Source organism: Meriones unguiculatus, chromosome 14 (assembly GCF_030254825.1).
Source record: "Meriones unguiculatus strain TT.TT164.6M chromosome 14, Bangor_MerUng_6.1, whole genome shotgun sequence".
In the NCBI taxonomy this organism is placed as follows: Eukaryota; Metazoa; Chordata; class Mammalia; order Rodentia; family Muridae; genus Meriones; species Meriones unguiculatus.
Genome location: NC_083361.1, coordinates 56,144,319 through 56,159,855, shown reverse-complemented (window position 1 = coordinate 56,159,855; position 15,537 = coordinate 56,144,319). Strand labels below are relative to the sequence as shown.

General features: G+C 39.9%; 2 protein-coding genes across 9 annotated transcripts in view; one reads left to right on the top strand and one right to left on the bottom strand.

Moving 5' to 3' along the window:
- The window catches only part of Ttc23 (tetratricopeptide repeat domain 23), an 87,023-nt gene extending 78,636 nt beyond the window's left edge, over positions 1-8,387 (bottom strand). Inside the window, exons 1-2 of one of the 5 annotated variants that reach the window (XM_021634664.2) lie at positions 5,961-6,227; positions 5,803-5,850 (exon numbers count right to left, since the gene is read on the bottom strand). The gene's annotated coding sequence lies outside the window, so the exon portion shown is untranslated. Of the gene's footprint in view, positions 1-5,802; positions 6,252-8,111 lie in introns of those variants that run through there. The other 4 variants (XM_021634669.2, XM_021634667.2, XM_021634663.2 and 1 more) reach the window with 4 other exon arrangements.
- Positions 8,388-8,569: 182 nt separating this feature from the next.
- The window catches only part of Lrrc28 (leucine rich repeat containing 28), a 121,143-nt gene continuing 114,175 nt past the window's right edge, over positions 8,570-15,537 (top strand). For all 4 annotated transcript variants that reach the window (XM_060367314.1, XM_060367315.1, XM_060367313.1 and 1 more), the window contains exons 1-2: positions 8,570-8,693; positions 12,269-12,496. In XM_060367314.1, coding sequence (XP_060223297.1) covers positions 12,329-12,496 — 168 coding nt within the window. In that variant the 5' untranslated portion in view covers positions 8,570-8,693; positions 12,269-12,328. The remainder of the gene's footprint in view (positions 8,694-12,268; positions 12,497-15,537) is intronic.

Genomic DNA, 15,537 nt, shown 5'->3' with positions numbered 1-15,537 from the left:
CAGATGATGGAGCTGTTTTGAAGACTGTGGAGCTTTCAGAAGGCGGGACCTGGGTGCTGGAAGTAGGCCACCAAGGGGTGGGGCTTTAAGGCTCTAACCACTCTAGATTCCAGCCTGTTTTCTCTGCCTCCTGTCTGCTGCCATGTGACAATTCCATTCATGTTTCTCCTTCCTCTGCTGCAATGGACTGAAACTATGAGCCTGGCAAACAGAACTCTTTTGTCTTTTTTTTGGTTTTGTTTGTTTGTTTGCTTGTTTGGTTTTTGAGCCAGGGTTTCTCCATGTAGACTTGGCTGTCCTGGAACTCATAGACCAGGCTGGCTTTGAACTCACAGAGATCCACCTGCCTCTGCCTCCCCAAGTGCTGAGATTAAAGGTGTGTGCCACCATTGCCCCACTATCCCTTTTTGTCATTTAAGTTGTTTCTGTCTGGTATTTAGTTGTTGCTATCTGAAAGTAACTAATACAAGACATGTACTGAGAATTAAGGAAATTAAAGAGAGCATGAATATATGGAGAAACACTCTACATTCATGGAGTAGAGGCTTAACAGTGTCCTCACACTGATCATTAGATTTGAAACAATTCCTATCAAAATATTAATGGTCTTTTTTCTGTGCAGAAATTGACTATTTTGTACTTAAATTCATATTGAAATGCAAGAAACTCAAACTACATTAAACAATCTTTAAGAAGGAAGAAAGCTAGGTAATTCATACTTTGACATTTTAAACATTATTATTAATATAAAAACTATAAAAAGTCAGTCAGGTATGGCAGCACAAATCTGTACTAGCAAAACTCAGGAAGCTAAGTTAGGAGGACCAGGAGTTCATACTCAGTCCAGATTGCAGAGTAAAAATTCTGTCCCCAACAGGGAAGCAAACCAACCAAAAAAAAAAAAAAAAAAAAAAAAAAAAAAAACCCAAAACAAAACAAAGGGGCCCCTAACAAACCCACAGTAATCAAACGTTGTTGTAGAAGCAAAATGTCAGTTCCAAGTTCTCAAGCTGTCATGACCAAAGCAAAATGTCAGTTCCAAGTTCTCAAGCTGTCATGACCAAAGCAAAATGTCAGTTCCAAGTTCTCAAGCTGTCATGACCAAAGCAAAAACGTCAGTTCCAAGTTCTCAAGCTCTTATGACTAATGTGGTGACAATAGAAAAAAAAATGTCCTAGATCCTTGACATCTGCTTGGGGAGTAGGTCTTATGTCCTCATCAGGTAAACAATGGTAATTTTGTCAGATGAGTATGTGAGTCAGCCTAATTGTGGTAATCACTATACAAGCTGCAAGTACAACAAAACAGCTTATTGAGGAAGACACCAACAAACATGCCAAACTAGATGGGGACAAGCCCATGAAGCCTCAATCCTACTCGAAGAACTACAAGCAACTGAGCCAAGCTGGGAGCAGGAGCTGTCGCCCTCCTCACCGAAGAGCACACCAATTGATGGCCCAGGGCTGAACAGTCAACCCTGAAAACATACAAATACTCAACAGGGTATAGTTTAAAATATATATGTGCATACATACACACATATATACACGTGTAAACATGCAATAACAATTGATGGAAAAAGGCCATGTATATGAAGGAAAGTGGTAAAGAGTATATGGGAGCGTTTTGGAGGAGGAAAGGCAAGGGAGAAATATTGTAATTAAAATACAATCTCAAAAAGAAACAGCATTTTCTAGAAACACCTTGTACAACTTGTAAGATTTTTAGTTTGTCCAACCCCTTATATCAAAATAGGAAGGGACAATGCTACAGCCCACCCTGCTCCCCACAAAGGCGCCAAGATACTTAAATGGCAGAAAGAACAGTCTTTTCAACAAATGGTGCTAGAACTGGAGAGGCACATGTAAAGAAGACAGGTGGACCTCAAACCATACATAAAATTAACTTTAAGCAGAGTAGAAACCTAAATGTGAGAGCTGAGAGTACAGCACTTTGACCAAGCACTGGAGTAAATCATCATGAGCTTGGCTTCCCTGGATGCAACTCTAAAGTACCAGTGACAGAAGAAAAGGTGGATTAACTGGACTGTATCAACATTGAAATCCTGGTGCTTCAAAGTTAAGTGCTAAATTTAAAAAACAACCTAAAGGATGGGGGAATGTGTAAAGAATATTGCCAATGAAATGACAATTAATTAAATGACAATTTCAACCCAATTGAAAATTAGGCCAAGTATCTGAATAGACATTTTTTTCTTTAAACAAGGAAAATATATGGATAGCTAAGAAACACATGTGGTTAATATCATTAGTCATTACCAAAATCACAAGGAACTAGTTATTCATATTCACCGAATTTGGACAATAATAGTAATAACAACAACAATAAACCCAACTATATGAAGCAGTGGGGAAGGTGTGGAGAAGTCAGAGATCTCATATGCTACTGGCGAGAATATGAAGTTGTGCCACAGCTGCCTTGGAAAACAGCTGTGATTCTGTTGGACAAAAGGCAAAAGAAACTCATTTTAAATACTACCATTTCATTTTCAGACTCTATTTAATCATCTGGAGAAACTAAGTTCAAGGTCCCAGGTCCTAGGGAATCGGGGGACTTCCCAATAGCTGAACAGCTCCTGCTATGAGGAAACAGTTGTCTGAGTTCAGACATCTGAGGGACAACTTCTTCATCTTGTGGCAGGATCAAACAGGTTCATGGTCCCAGGCTCAGGGACCTACTGCTTTCCTGATTGATGAAAACTCCCTTGCTCAACCTCTTATTTCAAACTACGAATAGACAATGCTACAGCTCACACTGCTCCCTATCGCTCTATGGTTTTATCTTTTAAATATTCTGTACAATGTCCTGTCAGGGTCACAGTTCAGCTCCCAGTCTGTTCAATCAGTAGCAGTTTGATTACAATAAATTTTGTCCTCTGCATTGACCTGGTATATGAGTTATGTTGGATTTATGTTGGAATTAAGACCCTAGAACAATACTTCCTCCAAAAGTTAGATACAGAGTCACGATTCACACATCTACTTGTAGGTAAAGGCAATGCAGCTGAAGAAGCACATCCATACAAAAACTTGTATACATCTTCCTAGCAGTGTTAGTCATAATAGCTAAATACTGAATGCATTCCAAACGTCTGTGAACTTCCAAACAGATAAACAGAATGTGGCATCTCTGTATTGTGGAGAATCCTGACTATATATACATACATATATATATTTGTGGGATGGTCCATGGACCTCAGAGTTCTCAGATTACACTGTAGATGAAATTTCATGTCTTTTACATTAATCTCCTTCTCTGGGATAGAGCTGTCATCTCATTCCATATGAATGAAATTCCTTATGAACTTGGAGTGTCTTTGTTCTTACCGAGCGACACATTCACTAAAAATATTACTATAAATTTTAATGCAAAATCCAAATAGTAAAAACACTGCGATAGTAATTAACCCCCTACCAGGAAATTGAACTTAGGGCCTCATGTATGCTAGGCAAGCACTCTACTACCGAGTAACATTTTTAGACCTTGAAATTGCATTTAGTTTAAAAGTCAAAGTTATTGCGTAAGTATCCTTTCATTGTTTCTCTTGATTTTACCCATAAGGAGCACCAAAATCCTCAGGGCAAAACCTGTTAACAGCTGGATGAAACCAAGGCTGAAGAGGCCATGAATACAATAACAAATGAACTCCTTCAGTGCAGATTGGCTTGGCTTAAAGGATGGAGTAGGTGGGTGGGAATGGCCATTCCACAGAGATAAAGGCTTCATATATCAACAGGAATCATGGCAGTCTCTGAGAAAGTATGAGTAAGCACTTCACTGTCACTGTCCACAAGGGACACGAGCCTCTTTTATTTTGTCACATTTCTTTTGCTTCTCTAACTTCTTGAGGGCTGTACCATGTAGGGGACTTAAGGAGACAGATAACACTTGGTAAGTATTGGAGAAGGACATGTGAGAAGGGGATCTTGTCTCAGAGCTGCTTCTAATAGCTAGAGATTCCTCCACCTCCTTTCCTGATACCACTGATAGGTTCAGCTTACTATAGACACATCTGAACACTAGGGCTTTTGGGCCACAAGAGCCAGGTCATGGAAGCAGAATCAAAGAACCCATCGAAGAACCAACTAATGAGGAAAAGGTATATGTACACAACAAAGATTTATTCAGCTAAAAACATAAAGTTCTGTCATTTGCAGGAAAATGGATGGAACAGAAGATCATGTTAAGAACAATAAGCCAGTCTCACAAAGGCAAATATGGCATGATTTTTCTTTTTGTTTAGAAAGTAGGAGGGATAGAAGTATGAAAATAAACAGAAAATAAACTTAACCATATGGAAGAAGAAAAGGTGAGGAGGAAATAAAAGGGATAAAAATGATCAATATTATTTGCCTCTGTGTAGATGTAAGGGAATTTCTTGTTTAAAAAAGCACCAATGGACATCTTAGAATATGTGGGCATCAGATTCTTAGAGTAAGTTTTGGTGCAAGGATGAAGGTAATGTCCCTGAGGTACTTTGCTCTTTCACAGGAGATGGTCCTTCTCTTTGTTTTCTGAATGCTTAGCAGAGGATCTGGGGTATCATAGCAGCTCACTGAAGATGTCAAGAACTGACGTTTGTCCCAGTCATAGTTCAAGTGACATTTCCCATAGTGGCTTTCATGGTTTTTGGTTGGGGATGGAAATTCCTTTAGATATCAGTCAATTGTAATCACGAAAAACACATTCAAAGAAAGAACAAATCCAGGGGGAAAGAAAATCACATTTACTGTTCTAATTATACCAAACCCACCACAACTGACAATATATGTTCATTGTGCTAAATTAAGTGCTCAATGCTTTTCAAAGGCCACAAGGAAATGCATCAGAGTTTACCTAAACCAATAATGGTAAATAAAGACACTTAAGCAAAATGTCTTAAGAGATTTGACTACAGATCTGTACACCAATTTAGAATACTGAGCTCCGGCCTTTGCCCTGGAGAAATCTTAAGCTGCAATTCTAGTTTTCACACTGAAAATCCCCAACTGAACTTAATTTTAGTGACTGGCTCTTCATGTAAATTACTGTGTGTGTGTGTGTTTAATAAAGCATTATTATCATTTTATCCAAGGTTTTCCATGAACCTCCTGTTGCAGTCAGAGCCCGCGCTGCCAAGGCTGCAGCACTCTGTGGAATGTTACTTCTTCCCTATGTACTGAAAATTCAAACTGGCACCAGCACTTTGAAGTTCTCCCTGAAGCTCCAAGGGCTCCTGATGTACCTACTGTCTGGCATGAGCACCTGCACACTGAAAGTATGTAGACTCTTTCACTGAAAATCTCTGAGCCCCATTTGTCCAGAACCTTGGTATGAACCTCTAGAGTTTTAAAACTGTTTCATGTCTGCATAGGCAAACTTACAGTGACAATGTAAGAAAGTTATTCTAATATATTCCTGAGCTTTATATTTTAATATTAATTAAATTAATATTTAAATTAAAATATCTCTTATTGAGAATATAAATGCCAGATTTCTTTTGGGGGGCATAATTTATCCACTTGCTGATTCTGATGTCACATACACCAAAATTATGTTTTGCTTGGTCATAGACAAATCCATCCCTCAACTTCCTACTTTACAAACATTTGTCCAAACTGTGATTTTTATTCTCTAAATAGATGGCTTGAGTATTACGTCTGCTATAATGCACAGACATGAATAGCCATTTGATTTAAAAATTACAGTAATATTTAATGTCTAAATCCACATGAAAGCAACAATTAACAGCAAAGCACAATTTTCTGAAGCAAAATATAATCTACAGCTAATCTTGTTTACCTTGCAAAACTCCACTGATGACCTGGGGATCGTGTTTCCAACTTCATTCTAAAGAGAAAAGAACTGAAAACATTCCTGTGCCACCCTCAGCACAAGTCCGTATTTTCTCGGGTTTTCTTTTCACATTCCTTTAAATCGAGCAAAACAAGACACAATACCTGGAAAGTTTCTCTAACACACAGTATCTCCAACTTTGTCGTAAAATCCTTTGTGAGTTTACCGGTCCGGGAGAAACTCCTTTTTTCCCCCCCACTGTTCTCTTGATAATCTGAGTTGCCAATTTGGGTCCCTCTGTATCAGTTTGATGATTCTACAGACTGATAACCACAGACAAACCTTAACAGGGCAGTTTCATCCCAAAGTAGAACAACATTTTTCCGTAAAGCAACCGAGTACCTCACAAAACTGCAGGCCAGAGAATGAATGATAGCGCCTTCACCAATAGGGAGTGGAGAAGAGAATTTTGTCGAACTTTGTAACCCAATCCTTGGAAGCCAGAGGTGGGAATTTTAGATCTGGGGCAGTCTTTTGCTTGGAATTTTCTTAAAGTGGTATCGCTATCTTGTTGAAGTTAAAAGTTGCCAAAGATTGTTAAAAAACAAAAAACCATTTAGAGTTTCCCCTTCTGTTTTAAGTCCAATGAAAATATGTAAATCGACTCTCCACAAAAAATGAGAGGACTTCTAACAGTGGTCATACTATCAACATAGGAATTTTAACCTCAGTTTGGAGAGGGAGTAAAAGCTATTTTAACATCATTCATTTCTCCTAAACAAAATTTGGACATTAATGTGCCCAAAATATTTCTGTCTTAAAAAAACAAAAATTAAAAAGCTCGCATTACTTCAAAATGTTTTTCTATTATTAGTCTTTCTGTGGTTGTCGATATATTAATATTATATATACATATATATTGAAATTATAATTACATTGTTTTTCCTTTTCTTTCCTCCTGACCAAGCCTCCTATGTACCTCTACCTTGCTCTCTTTCATATTCACGGACTTTTTTTTTCTTTCATTATTGCTACATGAGTGTGTGTGTGTGTGTGTGTATGTGTTTTCAGGGCTGACCATTTGGTATTAGATAACCAATTGGTGTGCTCTTCTTTCGGAATGCTCTTTGTCCTGATCTCAGCATTCTTCAGTTGCCTGTAGTGCCTGTAGTGTTGTGTTATTATTTTTACTTAACTGCTTTCTAAGTTATTATTTTCTAAGAGCAATTAATTAAGCTATCATAAATGTAGTTCATTTAAAAGTTAAAGATGATGCAGGTGGTGGTGGCATACACCTTTAATCCGAGCGCTAGGGAGACAGAGGCAGGCAGATTTCTGAGTTCAAGGCCCGCCAGTTCAGGAAGGGCTACCCAGAGAAACCCTGTCTCAAAAAAATCAAAACGGATGATAGACAGACAGACAGACAGACAGATAGATAGAGATAGAATTGAGGATGCTTAAAAAGAACCATCTATGCAAAATAATAGCCTTTTGTTGTTGTTGTTGTTGTTGAGACGGGGTTTCTTCATGCAGCCCTGGCTGTCCTGTAACCCTGTAGACCAGGCTGGCCTCGATTCGCCTGCCTCTTCCATGTACCTTTGTCTCCAAGTGCTGGGATTAAAGGCAGGGGCACGACTGTCTGGCTCATAAATTTTTTTTGAAAGACAAAGAATAGGTTTTAATGGAAGGATGGATTTGATCAAAGCACATCATATGCATGAATGAGGTTCATCAAACAAAGAGGAAGTCTTAGAGGAATTTTAAAAAGTTGAAAGTTGTTGCATTGATGTGCATGGCAATGAAAAGAATATTTTACTTTTCTTTCCCGGCACCGGGCATTGAACTTCGTGCCTCTACTGAGCTGCATACCTGCCCCTTTCTTTTTGAAATACTTTTTTGAGATAGGAACTCATTAGCCCACCAGATTGGTCTTCAACTTGTGAACCTCCCGCCTTAGCCTCAGAAAGGTAGGGCCTGTACACTTGCTCCATCAGAACAATCAGTTTTTTTTCCCATCTTGAAGTATTTATGACTGCCTACTTAGCCGTGCTAGGAACTGCCAGATTGTTTCACTAAACTGTTATTGTCCTTAGTTCTCACACTAGAGCCTGTGTTTCTTTTTAAATTTTTAGTTATGAGACTGTCTCTCGTAGCTGAAGTTGGCCTTAACTCCTGATGTCTCCAACTCTAGAACACTGGGATTCAGGCATGCACCACCATGCCTAGGCCACGCGTATATTATCTTTGGCACCTGTCAGTGAACGTCTCGAGACCTTAAATCCAGTGCTTAAGTTCTGCTTGTTGACTCGACTTACTTGCGTTATGTAAGCCCGATATGGCTTCTGATAAAATGTCAGACTGGTGGTTTAACAGTGGCCGGGATTGCTGTTAAAGCAAACGCCAGATTCTGCAAAGCTCTTAGGAATAGAATCGCTCCGCGTCGTTTTATTGTTGGCATCCGTCAATGAGAAGGCTGAGAGGGGAATAAATGCATGAATGAAAGAACAGGCAAGTTACTGGCGTCTCCTGAGGCTGGCAACCGGCTACACGATCCCTCAAAACACTGCAGAACACCCACTTTCTGGACATCCAGCGGCAAGCCGGAAGCCGGAAGCCAGGGCAGAGATTCGGCCCGGACGCTGGAGGAAGACGCGCTCTCGGCTAATGAGCGCCTAGCTCTGAAAATGGGTCTCTTATTCCGCCTATCGCCAGACAGCTGGAAGCGAGGCGAACTATCGCGAGGTTTCTTTCTCCAGGCCCCTCTCCCCCGCACCCTACTCCCGTTAGTCAGGCCCGCCCCGCCGCAGGCTCCGCCCCCGCAGCCCCGCCCTCCCTCTATTTCAGGGCTGCCTTCCAGCGCAGCCGGGGCCACGGAGTGCTGGTCAGCGGGCGCCGAGGTGAGTGCCCCATCTCCAGGCTCACAGGCCGAGGCTACCGGCGCGGCTCCGCCGGGGACCTTTCATCCCCGCCGCCACAGAAGCGCCCGGGCCTCTGCGAGAGGGACTGCGTGCTGTCCGGCCTAGGGTCCCCACGGCTGCCGTGTCCTCCACGGCCCCTGGCATCCCCGTATCATCTTCCCTGCCCCTGGGCTCCCAAATTCTTCCGACCTTAGAATCGAACTAATTCAGGCCAAACCAAGACATCTGGTAGCATTTCTCATGGAGAAAACAGCCTTTTACACAAATGCTTCTACAGTTTCTAAGTCTCTAATCTCTAGTGTTAGAAAGTCGGATTGTGTATTCTGTCAACTCAAGTACTGGAGTGTCAGGCAGGAAGTACTCTTTAAAATGCTTGTGCTTAAAATGGGGACGTTCTTAAGTTGGGGGATTGTTCTGTTTCTGCTGAGAAGATTGAGTGGTATTGGACTTAAGAAAACTTAAGGTGCAGCTGTATATAGTTAATACGATCTGCATTATTTACATTAACTGGGCAGGAGGCGATGAAGTTGTGAAAGGGGAAGGAAAACTAGCCTTTGAAAGGCTGTATTGCCAATGAGTGCATATTAGGAAAACCAAGAGTATTGTTGATTTTGGAAGGTTTTGGATTTCATCTGTATACACCTTATTTCCCAATCTATAGCAAGATGCATTTCAGCAGAGCTTAATAGATGCTTTTGAGACAACCAGTAACAGGTGGAGCGTTCAGAAAGAGCCATCTGGTTACAGTGAGTGGAGATTTTGAGTATAGTTTTTACTTTGCAAAAGGAAAAACCTTCCATTTGTGCAGTCTTTGGCTACCTCATAATGATGACACATCGCTTACATTTTACATTTGTAAGAAGCTGTGTTACAGGTAAAGTGGTACCCAGACTTTGGACTTAGAACCGCCTGCATTCCAGTGGTGGCAAAATACCTCGTCTGTAAAGCCGATTAATTAATGCCTGCTGTACTGCTTGGCTGTAAGGATAAAGATCTTTAAGGCAGATTGTTAGTATTTATATAAAAATGCCATGCACACAACCAGTTTTAAATCCAATGAGGTTTATTGGTTGGAGATGGAGAGACAGACAGACATTTTTGGGGGGAGGGGTGTCCCAACAGAGAGAGGGAAGTGAAAAGCAAAAGAGCAAGGGGGCGTGGCCAACAGGTCACTATTTACCTGACCCAGATGATATCATAGGATGCAGGTACTGACCTATGACGCTGTCAGGACCCTCAGGGTCCCTCAGGGAAGGCCAGTTGAATTGCCTGCACAACATGACACAGGTAGCAAGTTTAATTAGTCTATGAGTGATCTCAATGGGTAGATGAAAAATCAACATTGTAACAGCTGTTCTGATCTCATCCACTTATTAGCTGTTAGAAAGCGAAAAGCATTTTGGATACTACAGTATTATGCAGATATGAAGAAAGCAGCAATATCTCTCTGGCCTTAGGATTTTACAAACTCTTGTCTAAAGTGGCAGTAAACACGTTTGTGCATATATACATAACACACACACACACACACACACACACACACACCAAATTGTAAAAACTGAACTGGCTTGCTCTGAAAGAAAACCAAGGAAATAATTAGTTTGGGATAGGGAAGTGAGTTTTATGTTGAAACCTTCTAGGGGAAAGAGGCTGTTTCCAGGCTAAGAGGAAAACAGCAAGTGCTTGGAGGAGTTTGGTAGATCCCAGGATTAAGAGAGGTTAGGAACTTGGTGAATGTGGCAGAGGAGGCTGGACAGGCAGGTTGGGCCCGATGGTCAAGAGCTCAGGAAGACTTCGCTTTTCTCAATAAGGAGTTGCTAAAGGGTTGGTTTAGTAACATGAGCCTGAGAGGGAGAGATGCAATTACGAGTACATTGTCAGAGGCTCATTGCTGTGATTGATATGTTGGAAGTGATGAAAGTGGACACGTGAGGTCCAGGGATGGCAGATGGAGAGATGGGTGTGGCTGGAACTGAGATGTGTTTCAGAAAGAGACGCTCTGGCCTTATGATCGCTTGAAGAAGCTTGTGTTGGAGAGGGTAGCATTATGACTTCCAGCTGAGCTGCTGCGTGGATGGAAAGGTGCTTCCCCTGCATTTGCCGAGACAGGAGAACCTGGAGAGGTGATTGGTGGTCAGAAATGTTGTGAGTCATCTACACCACTCCCAGCTTACTCAGTGAAGAATTACCCAGAAGCATTGATGCTGCCAGGCCTGTAATTCCCTTCACTTTATTTAACGACATAAGATGTCCAGAGATCAGGTCCCTGACAAACTCAGAAGGAAAATAGATAGGATAAATATGGGAAAGTTTTGAATTCCTAGTTTGGCCTGGAACTGTTATTGAATGCTCGTAGATTACACTTTGAAGTACAATGGCAACTGGTCTTCTGAGCCAAGAAGAGTTTGAAAACGATAAAAAGTAACCCCAAAGTTATAAACTCTGCTTATCGAAAGCCTTCATGTGATGCTCAATGAATGAGAATTATTTTCTTAAAATGAATAAAACGATGGAAACATCATCCTGTTCTTTTTCTGTTTCAATAAAGAACTAGAAGGGGTATCTAGGAAAATTGACTTTCTGAGCAAAACTGTTCTGTCCTATATTTCCTAATGTCTTCTGGAATCCTGTGCTTCATCGTAAAGAAACCACACTTTGAAATCCACTGGACCTGGTGTCAGATTTTTGCTTTTAATTTCTTATGAGCCGTTCCACATTTGACAAGTTCTGGAAGCCTGAGTTTGTTTCCTCATGTGTTAATAGTGAGACTTGTTCATCCTGTGTCTAGAAGATTTCAAGTATAGCCTCCCTTTCTTATCACTTTAACCAACATATTAACATGAGCTGTCTCGTTTCATATTTCAGATGAAAAATGTGGCCTGCTGCATTTTTGTTTGTTTGATTGATTGATTGATTTTTTAGGCTTTTTTTGTAACAGAGTTTTTCTGTGTAGCCTTGGCTGTCCTGGACTTGCTTTGTTGACCAGGCTGGCCTTGAACTCACAGTGATCTAACTGCCTCTGCCTCCCTGAGTACTGGAATTAAAGGCATGGGTGCACTACCACACCCGCCTGTGCCTGATTTTTTAATAACTTTTTTTTAGTCATGCTGTACATCTTGTCTCTGGGGTCTGGGGATGCTGAGCCATTGATAGAGTGTTTTCCCGGCATGCACAGAGCACTGGGTTTGATGTCAATACTGCAGAAACAAAGAGGTTGTCATAGAACTGTAATCTCTAGCACTCATGGCTACATGAGAACCTGTCTTAAAAAACCAAAACCAGAAACTGGTCTCTGTTCTCATAAAGATTCCTACCTTAAGTCCAACAGAGTTTTTCCCCAGTTAGGTCTATTTCTAGAAAGTAGTAAATATTGTTTAATCCGACTACTGTTGTTATTTTAATAGCCTAAATATGTGCAAAAAATTAGTTGCCACAAAAGGAGGTTAAAAAGTGTAACATCTTTTTGGTGTTGTGTTCTGTCTCTGTAGGCTGACAGATTTATATACAGTTCTTTAAGAAATCGTACAGTGACTAATTTTGTTTCCTTTTTATAGAAATGGACCAATTTTGACAAGATGTAGTGCTGTAGCACACCTGGTCCGACATGTTAAGTCATGGCGTCCGAACTCTGTAAGACGATCTCTGTGGCCAGGCTGGAAAAGCACAAGAATTTGTTCTTGAACTACAGGAATCTGCACCATTTCCCATTGGAGTTACTGAAAGATGAAGGGCTGCAACACCTGGAGAGGCTCTATATGAAAAGGAACTCTCTTACCACCTTGGTATAGTATTATATTACATTAACACCTCCTAGAAATGTGGTCCCAACCAAGATAGTGTTTTATATGTCCATGCTGCTTTGATCAAGGGTGGTACATGCAGGCAACGGGGCTCTCTGTAGTTGTGCACCCATTACCTAAGGTCCGCACTTAGGCTTCCGAAGGGATGTGCAGGAAAGTGAAATAGTCTCTGATATAGTACTGAGAAAATTAGTCTTTCTTCAGTCAGCAAGCACATCTCATGGCCTGTACTTTTGCTGTATTTAAAGCAGCCAAGCCCAATTCTGAGTTAAATAAATAAATTATTAAAAAAAGAGAGAATGATTTGAAGATCCAAATATTAATAGATAGTTGGAAAGTTTAAAGAAGCCTTTGTGAGGTAATAAAACAAAGCCTTTACGATTGCCTTGTTGAAAATCAGTGATCTTGCGTTGAGATGTCATACAGTTGGGTCAAGAAAAAATTTTACATTGAAGCAACATTTGGTTCACTCTTTATGTTCTAAGAGTAAGCACAAATTCTTTATTTTAACCTATTATATGTAAAAAAAGAAACTTTAAGTTTAGGAAGAGAATGTTCTAACCACTATTTTATTCCCACTGCTTATTGTAAAATGTGGTCCCCATTTTAAATGAATTTACTTTAATTTTATGGTTATCATTTTACCTGATTTGAATCCCATGCCTAAATTTATTACTTGTGCTGGCCTGATGTTATTTAGTAATTGAACCTTTCTGTATTTTGAACTTTCCTAAGTAGCTGAAAAGTTTGTCATACTAGTTTTATACATGAGGCATGTGTTCGTGGACAAATTAATCTGAAATAGGTGCAGTGTTCATTCTCCTGAATATGAAGTCTGGGGTCAAGGTGCTGTGTTGAGGACCAGCTTGCTTCTGTTTACATGGTGCCTTCTTACTGTGTCCTCATATAGTTGGATGTCAAGGGATCTTCCTTGGACCTGTTTTTATAAGGTTACTTATCCCATTCATGCTGGCTCTGTTTTTATAACTTAATCACTTCCCAAAGGCCCTAAATCCTAATACCATGATCTGGGGGACGAGGACTTCAATGTAAATTTTAGGCTAGATGCAGCATTCAGACTACTTCCTTGCTTACATTTCTATAATTCTAGTCTACTTCTGTATGTGGTTTTCCTTTATTAATAATAAAAATAAGTTCTACTCACTTCAAATTCCTCTTTGTTCTTTATATATCTCTAGGTTAGTTAGATATGTCCCTGTATTTATGTATATACTTCGTTTAGGAAATTCTCAAAAGGATGAATGCTGGGTCAAAAGGTAGATATATTTTATTTTAGAATACTTTGAAATAGAGTTCATGATATAGTATTATCTTTATTTGTATACCTAAGAAATTGTCCAACTTTTTTTCAATGTAATATGAGCTAATTTATATAGGAACCCAATTATGTAATTAAGGGGTGGGTGAATACAAGAATAGTTAGGGGTACACACAGAGGTACACTCCTGTAATTTCAGCACTTGGGAGGCTGAGGCAGGAGGGCCATACATAGCAAGACCCTGTTTCAAACTAAACTAATCCAAAACAAGAACTATAAAAAAACAAAAGCAGATAGGAAACATCATGATTTTGGGCCCTAAAATTTACTTTAGAAAATGTTTCAAAGAAATTTTCTGTACATGCCATAGTCTCTGGTATTTGAATGCTTGGTCCCCAATTGGTACCCCTGTTTGGGGGAGGCTTAGGAGGTGTGGCCTTGGGGACAAGGGAGATGTGTCAGTCAGGAAAGTACTTGTTGCGCTAATGTGAGGAGGTGAGTTCCTCCTACCAGTACTGATGGACAAGTATGGGTGACATGTGCCAATCCCAGCACCCTAGGGTGGTAGGAATCCAGGAGCTTGCTAGCCAAGCCCCTAGCTGAATGGGTAAGATCCACGTTCATTGAGAGATCCTGATTGAGGAAGACATGTGCACACATGAGCACCTGTGCCACATGGACATACATACACATATATATATCACACACAAAAATTAGTATCTCCTGTTAAAGATTATTTAGAGACTATAAGAAGATATTGTAATTCACTATTGGAGTGGAAATTAAGTTCACATTTCTTTTGGTGATTTAGACCCTGTCTAATAAAGTTGTATACCGATAAGGAAGAAAAACCAGAAACAAGGATATTCCTCATATGCTAACATGGTTATGTGATGAATACTTGTTTTCACAAATGTCCATTATTATGTTGGTTAAAACCTGATAGCAGCTAAATTTTTTTGAATCTTTACCAAGGCATTTGCTTGACAACAAAGGCTGCTAAACATTCTTCTAAGCAATTTGTAAGTGTTATTTAATCCTGAAAACAATGCTTTGATGCAGGCACTTTCATTATCCCACATTTATAGATGAATAAGGCATTGAAAAAAGACTGTAGTAATGATAGTTGTAGATGATTGGAGAGGGTGAGGCAGCAGGTGGCAGCTGAGGATCTTTAAATATTAATTGTAAAAAAAAAAAGGCATGTACTCTTAGATCTGGTTGTTATTTTCTTTTTAAATAGATACTTTAAAAGTAATTAAAGATGATTGGCATATAGATTCTACATATTTTGATTTATTATGATGGCAACTATGTTTATGTTGTTGACTTAAATGGCTTCTTTGTAGACCAAGTTAAGGTGAGAAAAGTCCATGGCTAGGAAAGTCACACACTTAATTCTCCTTGTCCCTCACAGGAGACAGTGTTCCTTATGCTTAGAACCAGTAGCAATTTTATATTTTAGGTATTTTTCTTCACATTACTTACTTGTGTCTACATAGTTAAGTTTTGGGGATAAGACTCAAATCTCGTCACATTTGTGTTTCATACATCCCTTTGGCACATAGCCTGAAGTTAATTGTGTACTATATAGAGAGAGCACCTGAGTTTTGATTGCATCTTCTCAGAGAGGGCAGGTGTGAGTTTTCTACCTGTGGCTTTTTGGAGTAGATGTTCTACTTAAAGTAGAAGCTGTGTCAATACTGGAGCAGCTTGAGGGAAAACAGGAAGTGAAGGTGGTATA